At 33.3% G+C, this 10,336-nt stretch overlaps 1 protein-coding gene across 1 annotated transcript; it reads right to left on the minus strand.

Annotated features, from left to right (window-relative positions):
* Window positions 1–3,224: 3,224 nt before the first annotated feature.
* LOC136822875 (WD repeat-containing protein 53 homolog) lies at window positions 3,225–7,399 on the minus strand. The gene is made up of 2 exons (XM_067079184.1): window positions 6,675–7,399; window positions 3,225–4,100 (listed from the first exon to the last, which is right to left on the minus strand). Exons 1-2 carry the CDS (start codon window positions 7,360–7,362, stop codon window positions 3,703–3,705), a joined length of 1,086 nt encoding a protein of 361 aa, XP_066935285.1. The 5' UTR covers window positions 7,363–7,399; the 3' UTR covers window positions 3,225–3,702.
* Window positions 7,400–10,336: the final 2,937 nt, after the last annotated feature.

Here is a 10,336-nt window from a genome sequence, read left to right on the forward strand (position 1 = left end):
CCAAATAAGGAGTATATGTACGAAAACACAAACACCCTCTTCGATAAACACTTAAGGAAACTGATCATCATTATTCTAATCATTGAATGAAGGTCAAGACCCATAATTATATTGCGGTAACATGCATACCAAGGTCAATCCAGTCGTTTACAATATGGACCAATTACAAGAAAAGATAAGCTAACGATTACTGTTTAGATTGGTTTAAATTTCTTGACTGAACGCCGACAGCCTCTTTTCTCTCGAATACACCGGAGCAGTGTGAATGAACTGACGAGGGTTTAAAATTTGCTAAATTAAAAAGTAAAATAAACAAAATCATAAAAAATTATATAAACATTAATTACATTAGTTTTTGTTCTGATTTTACTTTCCCAATTGGGATTGTAAAAAGTTGAGAATTAAAAAACCAAAAGAAAACCAAAGTCAAATTCAAACTTACTCTTACGAAATCATCCCATTTCATCTCCCTGTTCTTGGCATTGTTTTCGCTGGGGCAGCTATCAAAAACATCACCTCCTGTTTGTCGCACGGAAACTTTCACGATCAGTAGGTGTGAAGGAAATTTTCTTTTACAGTTTTATAGAATTTCATCATTCTTGAGTTTGTTTTTCTCCAGATTAAAGCAATCATTTAACTTTTTGTTCTCAAACCTCTGAAAAATATTAGAATCGTTATCGAAAAGGTATTTGTAAAATTCGTAAAATCTCATCTTATAAAATTCAGCTTGAAGAAAGGTATCTTACTCTTGCGATTGTTTACTAGTATTCCCATGTGTCTAATAAAATGGAAAGGCGGTCTGTTAAAAGAATTTTTACCGATGGTGTTGGAAGTTGAGCTTGTGATTACCTTCAGCACAAGGTAAATGGAGACTAAAACCAAACTTTTAGAGCCACATGACGAATTTTTCCTTTGACAGTTGAAAATGTTTAAAACAACGAATAAAAGGAGTGCTCTGAGACCCTAAAGAATAGATGTTTAAAAAACCAATCAATAATAAAACTGACATACTGAAGATTTAAAGTTAAATGCATTCCCATTGTAAAGTTTGAGATAAGACCATATATGACGCCAAACTAATGATAATGTTAATGAAGTTGTTTCGAAGAGACGCTATTCCACAAGTACTATTTTGTCAGTATCATGCATGAAATTTTGTATCTAAAGTAGAAATATATACACATGTCACTAGACTTCGAGGCAGTTTCCCCATTTACTCATTTATTTTTCTTCGCTTGGAAAAATTAATCAAAGTTTGAAAACATTTAAATTTCCAACAGTGCTTAGAATAGTGCTTGAAATTTATTATGCGCTATCAATCAAAAAGTTAGCCATGTTTTACCCAACTAAAGACAAAGTTTTAACAGAACACAAAGCTAAGATTATTTACGAAATTGTTTGCCCTGGTTGCGGTGAAAGGTATGTTGGAAAGACCGACCGTTGTTTCAAAACCCGTATGATTGAACATGGGAAACGAGTGGATCAACCCATGAATCATCATTTAAATAACTGTAATAGTTTTCACGATTTGACTGACATGTTTAATCTCGCACAATTGTTTGGAGAATCACATGGGATTAACCATAAAGAACACATTTTGAACGTTGTTTTGAATAATTGTAAAATCTTAGATTCGAATGATAATTGGTCACAATTGGCCTTTTTAGAAGCATTTTACATTAAAAAACTAAGGCCAAAGATTAATGACAGGTTGAAAGCTTCAAAAGAACTTCAATTGTTTGGATAGGCCCCTGACAATTGACACTCTTTTGTTCTTTTCATTCAGTCATTTTTTAGCTTATATCAATTTTATTTCCCTTGTACATTTTATAACTCATTAACGTTTTTAATTATCATTTTACTGCTGTACAGATTTTTAGAATAAAAGTAGATTTTTGAAATGTATTTAGTTTATGGTTGACAATGATGAGATAGAAGTCATCGAAATATTCCAAATTATGAATACTTTCTTGTTGTTTTTTATTTAAAAACTAAGAAGGATGCTGATCTTCAGGTTATGTTTTTTCTTGTATTTTTTGAAATTGTCTGGTACTGTTTAGACTGGAGTCGTTTATAATGCGTGTAATAATAATAATAATAATAATAATAATAATAATAATAATAATAATGTATATGTATATGTAGTATTTCTTAAGCACGTTTGAAAACCGAACTTTGAAAAACTCTAGTAACTCCGTCGACCTAGACTGCACATTTTCAAATTCCTTGAACCACTCTTGATTTCACGAATTGAAACCTAATCAAGCTCTTCAATCTATCCTTAGCTAAAACAAATCACCTTGAGATAGCTTTGTTTAATACATCTTCGATAACCTTGCGGAAGTTAAATATTATTTTTTTTAAATAAGTTATTTATAATCTAAAATATTATATTTCTAGGTGAACGAAATATTTTTAGCCCAGTCTTTTGAGACCTTTTCTTAATCAAGTCAGAAACTTCTTTGTCTTTGAATCATCTCAAGCTTAACTTAACTTCAGTCCAGTTCTGCTAGCCTTTTTTTAACTTTACACAAGTCTCAATCAAGTCTCAGACGTTATATATTTTGTGTTTTGACTCCTAATTTTACTCATAACAAGGTACTATATTATGTTGTTAGTATTTATATTTATGTACGGGATGTACTCGTTATTTAATTATAATCAGGAAACTCCAATTGTACAAATTTATCGAAATGAAATGAAAGAAGTAGATGATGAAATAATAATAATAATAATAATAATAATACGGGATTTAGTTTGTATAAACGACTGGAAGAATCCGGTGTTCCAGCCTTATAGATACAGGGGCTAGCTACGCAGAAACTTGCGTAGCGAGAAAACAATTTATCAAGCAACAACAAACTCTCAAAACGAAATCAACTCAAATGAAAAACTTTCAATACACAAATCCACACATACTTTTTTTCTCGAGAATTATTTTGAGCAGGAAAAAATTACAATTGCAATATTGACACTTTTCTTTTGTTTGGAGTTAGTGCACAAAGGTTTCTAGACGACTAAAATTGTTCCATTCATTACTTTTTGCTTTATATGTATAAATTAGTCGTCTAGCTTGCTAGACTAGGCACTGTTGGATTATAGTGCTTAGAATTCAAATAAAAACACCTTAATTTAAAAGGATGGTAGGCAGAATAGCTGAATACTGTAAAAATAAAGGCTTCGAGAGCGCTTGAAAATCGGAGGATCAGAGATTCAGACCAAGCTCTAGCTGAAAATACTCTCTTTTTAATTTTCTGTCAATTTTGGTAAAACTGGCTACAAATCTAAATTTGACCCATATCAATTCAAACTCTAAAAATAATTTTCTTTTTAATTAACAAAAAATAAAACCTTATTTAAAAATCAATTCAGACAAGATGGCTTCTTCTTTTTTCTTTTTTGGGAACAAGAAGAGCGTATGAGTGTCAAAATATTTTAAAGCTCTAGCGCACTAAGCATCCCATTCAACCGATAACCGATAAAACTATATCAAATAAAAATATATTATTGGCATGGTATCCAGTATGCACTATAAAGTGGACATCAGATAATTTTATAAAATTTCTTAGAGAAACTTATCCGTCAAATTTAATGTACATAAATCATTCATCAGCATATTTAACCCTTCCACGTTATAACCATACTTCGAACCATCGAAAACATACCTTTAACCAAAAAGACTCTACAAAACCAAGACAACGATCAAATTTCCAGCAGATCAGTAACATCTATCATTTTTAAAACAGGTGTTTGATCACCCACTAACAAGAAATCCCTGGAGTTCAATCTCATCGATTCAAGGGTATTAATTTTCGTTTGTAGTTTTGTTTGATAAATTTGATACTTCATAATTTCGTCTTGCTCAAGAGCCATTTCATTCTCTGGTACCAATTGTTTACCTTTTGCATTTGTAGCAATTGGAGGCAATCTCCATAAGTTTATCTCCATATCGTTCCCACCAGAGGCAAGAATATAAGAGTAGGAAGTTTTGATGAAATCGAGCGAGGTTATTCCAGTACTCCCATGTTGATTGATCAGTAGCGATGGTGCTAAAGCCCGCTTTCCTTTTAATACATGAAACAATTGCAATGACCCGTTCCCTACGAAAAATAAGAAAAATTAAAAATCGTTAAAAGAAGCAAATTTGGAAATATATCATTTTTACACTAGTGAATGTTATAGCATATAAGTAGAAAAAAAGCTCAATTTTCTTAATTGCAAATGTAATCGCTAAAAATTGCAAATTTTTCAACCAAAATTACATTCAAATATAGCGCTTTTGATTCTCTTAAACAAGCAAAAAGAATCTCCACAATTGTATCAGACTATCAGAAATTACAGGCATTCTTGTTTCCACTGCCAATTATATCTGGATATACTTTAAAATCTACATCTGTTTACTGAGTGCAGTCACCATCTTGTCTTTCTTCCTCTCACACGTTGAAAAAATACAGGCCAGAATATTTTTTATGGTTAAAAGTACAGAAAATTTATGGATTCCAACATTCTAACAAAGACTTAAAATGAAAATCAGAACAATGGGTAATCTCATAACACCAAAGAATAATATACACTTTTTTTATAAGGACAATTTTATAAGAACAAAATTGATTAAAAATAAGAACAATTTAGAACAATGGTAAGCCTGAAATTACTCAATTTCAAGCAATTTAAGGGGTCAAAGTAGTAAAAATACCTCAATTACAGAACAATGGGTAATCTCATAACATCTAAGGATAGTTTACACTTAATTTTATAAGAACAATTTTATAAGAACAAAATTGATTAAAAATAAGAATTTAGAACAATGGTAAGCCTGAAATTACTCAATTTCAAGCAATTTAAGGGGTCAAAGTAGTAAAAATACCTCAATTACAGAACAATGGGTAATCTCATAACATCTAAGGATAGTTTACACTTAATTTTATAAGAACAATTTTATAAGAACAAAATTGATTAAAAATAAGAACAATTTAAGAACGATGCTGAGCCTAAAATTACTCAATTTCAAGCAATTTAAGGGATCAAAGTAGTAAAAATACCTCAATTACACCCTATAAATAAATAAGAACATGATAAGAACAATTTGAGGCTCCAAGTGCCAAAAAAATAAAAACAGCCAAGCCTCCTCAAAATTTAGTGGCTCTTATTTAAAAAAAGTGTAAATGAAAACTGTAATTATAATAATTTTTCAAAATTTTACCCCCTGGCTCCAATAAGGATCATCATATAAAAAGTTTTAATCTTTTTACTCTGGTCTGAGAAATACATGGCTACCCTGCAACCTAGACCAATTGGCTACCCTGCTTTTTAGATGAACCCAAAAATTCTAAATCACAAGTAAATGTCCTGCCAAAATTGCTAGTTTTCTGGCAGAGGTGCCAACTCTAACGCATTGAGAGTGAGACTCACGCATTTCCAGACTGTCTCATGCAATTTTTGAAAAGTTTGATTTCTCACGCATTTTTTAATTTTGAGAAGAATTTCCCTTGTTTTTCGGATTTTTGGAAAAAAATTTCCCCGATATTCCAATTTTCGAAAAATATTTTCCTCGATTTTCTAATTTTTGGAAAAATTTCCCGATTTCCGATATCGGAAAACCGGAAAAACTGGGTTATGAATTCGAATTCTGCTTTGAAATTTTTATCTCACGCAAAATGAACATCTCAAGTTGGCAGGTCTGGGGTTTTGCTCTTTTTTTCCCACAATATCTTAAATTGTTTAGTTTTTGCATTCCCAGCTAAGCACGGATTTTTCACATTTATCCTCCGGATCCTGAGGATATCCTCACCTTTTTTTGTATTTTCTCAAAATATGAACCTTAGGATCCTTAGGGTCCTCAGGCTTTTGCTAGGATATCCTGAGGATCCTCGTTTTTATTTCTTTTTTATCAAAATATGAACCTTAGGATCCTTAGGGTCCTCAGGCTTTTGCAAGCATAACCTGAGGATCCTCACATTTTTTCTTTTTTTCTCAAAATATGAATCTTAGGATCCTTAGGGTCCTCAGGCTTTTGCGAGGATAACCTGAGGATCCTCACTTTTTTTCTTTTTTTCTCAAAATATGAACCTTAGGATCCTTAGGATTGAGTTGGGAAATAATTGACGTCAAATTTTTTTTTGAGGATCCTGAGGATATCCTTGGGAAAGCCTGAGGATCCTAAGGATCCTAAGATTCTCTTTCTTTAATAAAAAATAATTATTGACGTAAAATAAATTCTAGAGGATCCTGAGGATATCCTCGCAATATCCTGAGGACCCAAAGGATCCTGAGGTTCATATTTAGAGAAGAAGAGATAAAAAATGAGGATCATGAGTTAGCTCAGGATCCTTGGGAAATTAAAATATTGATGTTTTATCAAGCTGTATCCAAGGCAAAACAGAGGATCCTGAGGATATCCTCTAAAAGCCTGAGGATGCTCAGGATCCTAAGGATGTAAGTGAAAAATCCGTGCCTTAGTGATTAAATACTAGATAATGTCAGGTTTATACAGTTTGGAATTTGCACAATTTCACAGTTTTCTAATAAAAACGGTTTTCACCAATAAAAATTGGTTCACGCAGGTAAATTTCTTTGATTTCAAATATATCAAGAAAACAGACTGAACCGAGATATTTTTCAACTCCTAACATTTTGGTATAAAGGCAAAGTAGACTAGAAAGCTATGTTCTTACCAAGGCCAGAGGCTAGCAATCTTCCATCTTGTGATAGACTTAATGCATTGACCATTGGTGGATTAAACATATTGACAGAGTTATCACCTAACTTCTGAAGAATCTCCTGAGTGTTTATATCTTGAATAAATCGCACCACCGCATGGTTCCAAACAATCATTTGTGAATCAAGTCCTCCAGTAACAATATCATCAGCTCTTGTCGTAAGAAATGCAGCACTACTACAGATATTTTTATGTCGTTTTCTTAATGTGCGATACAAAGTGCCTTTTCTTGTATCAAAGATCTTGCACTCCCCAGAATCATCACACGATGCCAAGAATCCTTTATCATTCATTGTTATGAAATTAATTTCATCTGTGTTATCCTTGAAACAATGAACATCTTGAAGTGGGCATCGAATGTCAAATTTATATACATTACTTTCAGAAGCAGCATAAAATATATTGCCATCAGAGTTTTCATCTACAAAAACACTTGGTACTTCTAAACCTTCTAAGCTTTTCACAATATTTACAGAGTCTGTTGTACCTATAGAAGTGATATAGATACCGTTTTCATGTCCAACAATAATCTTCTCATCATTTAACTGTTTGATACACAATGTACTGATTTCTGCATCCAAATGTGAGGGAAATTCTAGCTCTGTCACAGCACACATGGTTTTTCCTCCGCTCGATGACGCCATTTTGAAATTAGAATGTTGTCGGAGAAGTTCCGTGTGTTGTGTTTATGAAAAAGCCTGTACCAAAACCATCTTTCATTTCTTCATAAGCTATAAAGAAATGTGACGAGAGAGTGTTGGATACAGGCTAACAAAAATGAATCGAGAGATGAAGGTTCGAATCTCATTGAAACCCCGGGATGTGCCGATGGGTTAGAGTACCTTTTTTTCACCTCCAAATTTGGGGAAAAAGTAGAAAATTTGAGAAAATTTTGGAATTTCAGTCCCATTCAGGGTCACTTTTTTCGCAAATTTTGAGTCCCACGTAGGGTCCATTTTTCGAACCTCAGCGGAGCACCCCCGTCGGTCGACAAGGGTAGTACCCCCCCCTGGGATTATGAGCCAATGAGCCCCATGTAGAGGGTCACAAAAACACCAAATCAAAATCGAAAAATTAGTCTCTCGTTTCACAAGAGCAGCCAGCAACAGCGGCTAGAAACTACAAATTATGCTGTTCTGAAAGGTAACTTTCCCCGGAAAAGTGCATCTGTTGTCTGTTCTGTTCTTGCCAGACTGCTGGATAAACTTATCCGTTTGAAGAAATTAGGTTCCTGGAAATTTCCATCTGTTTTGAGTATAAATCATGACTTACCACCGGAAAAAAATCATCTGTTCTTATGTTAATTAATTGAGAGCCGAGATGCTTTAAAAAAAACAGTATCTGCTGCTCTCTGTTAAATTTGATCGATTCTTTAGAGAGGGGACATGATAGGTCTGCTGGAAAAGTAATTGCATTGTTTTTTCTAATTTATCGCTCTTGGATTTTCGGAACAGATATTTCAAACTCCTTCCTAGATTTTTTTGAAGTGCTTGGAAAATTGCTGGCCCCTGGAATTTACTCCAAAATTCCTTCTCCTCGAAAAAAATATTTTAAAAAAATTCTGCCGCTGGCTACTTATGCATTCATCACTTTTTCAAAAAAAAAACGCATCCCAAGTAGGGTCCATTTTTTTTGACACATACCCTCGTTGGTCGACGAGGGTAGGACCCCCGGGCAGATAATATTCTCTGGCGTTCATCAAGAACAAAAATAAATCCTGGGATACACCAGAGGGTGAGGTTTGTGTTCAGCGTGTTTGAGTTACACCCGAGGCAGAGTGACATGGGCCCCGAAGAGCCATTTTGAGTGAAGGGGCCAACATTTTTGAAAAAAATGTTGCCCACCATGTTTGGGCAACGAAGAAAATTTTTCACTTTTTACACCCTCAAAACACCTTAAAACGATATCTAATTGGGGAGAATATTAGTTTTTGTGGTTTGATTTGGTCTCAAACCAGCTTAAAATAGTAACTCTTAAAAACGTATGACTTGGTCTACCAAAAAGTGAGGGGGCCATGGACCACCCAACCCCCCCCCCAACGAACAAAGTTCGTGTCTGAAAACTTAACGATTCTGATTTAAAAGTACATGAAAAAAAGTTTATCAGAGACTTTCCTTGGAAAATACAAACAATTCTTTAGAGAATTCTTCCTTAGAAAATACATGATTTGGTTCTGCATTTCTCAAAAATAAATAGACAAAAAGAACAACAAAAGAGCAACAAAAGCCACTGAGGAGCAAAAAAAATTGATTTTAAAAACAATCGTTTCAATCAAACGTGAATTTTGGATCGGCATTCATTCAATTTATTTTAGTGCCATATAGAAGACTCCGCCTGAGTAAATGAAAATAGATCAAAACTATTTATTCATTATAATAAAAAATCTAATTCCGAGAAAAGCTATTAGCGGACGAACGAAGGAACGAGCACAGGTTAATAGGACCTCCAGATAGGTCCAAAAATCAAGTTCAGGTACGACGCCAGAGGATAGGATAGCCGGTTTTGTATTTTTTATGACATAAGCTTTTGGTACGATTAATCTCCATTGGAAATTAGCAGTATAACCGCCGACCCTGTAGGTCCACAACTTAAGCTACTGGTCTGAATTGACAAATGGAAAACAGTGGATCAAATTGAAACAAATGATAAGCTTTTAGTTTTAAAGGTATATTTATCCAACATATACAAATCGAAAATAAAACAAAATAGAAAAAATTGTTACCTACTTCATGAGAAAATAACGGAAACTACAACAACAATGTGTTTTGTAAGAAGCATGAAAACATTTTAAAACAAGTGCCTAAATATATATCTGGTCTTGATGTGGCTTGTAATCACTAATATAACTTTTTGAGAATCACGCCCTTTCATATTTTTATTGAGGCCTCTATACACCTAACAACTTTTAACAGGCGGTCAGCTTTTACGGAGACTGGTAACAAAAATACAAGGAAATTTCTTCTCGACGGAGATATCGTGTAGCAGCGCTCTTGTAAAAATATGTAAGATTTATTTGCTTTGAAGTAATGAAAGAAACGTTAATTAAAACGTTAAAAACGTTAAGTTGCGAGTGCTACACGTAGAAAAGAAACCTCAAAACCAGGAACAAACCGATGGGATACTTCAAAAACGGATTAAATTAAAACGAAGTAAAATGTACAATGTTCTTCAATGAATTGTATTTCAAACAATTCCAAGTAAACACTCAAATTTAATCCGTTTATGAAAGAACATGAACATATAAACGTCTATCTTCTATTGTGTCTTTGAAGCGAGCTTTATTGCCGCCTATATTTCAAATTTGGAAAAAAATCCGACAATATCCCTTCACAATTTTACTTCTTTGAATTACTTAGGTAAAAGGAACATCACATCTTGAACATTATTCGTAATTCACAAAAGAATTATTCTCAATTTTTTTCATAAGCTTGCAATGTATTTTATCAACATTTTTCAACGCTGAAAAGCAGAATTCCAACTGCGTGTATACTTTTGAATAAAGCTGACGATGATTTTACCTTATTTTTGTTATGATATAGATAAAAGGCTTGAGAAGAGTAGAACAACAGAGACTTTTGTCAAAGTTTTGACGTTGTTTGCAAGGTATTCCCAAGAGGT

The sequence above is a fragment of the Clytia hemisphaerica genome, unplaced genomic scaffold (genome assembly GCF_902728285.1).
Source record: "Clytia hemisphaerica strain Z4C2 unplaced genomic scaffold, Clytia hemisphaerica genome assembly, whole genome shotgun sequence".
Lineage (NCBI taxonomy): Eukaryota > Metazoa > Cnidaria > Hydrozoa > Leptothecata > Clytiidae > Clytia > Clytia hemisphaerica.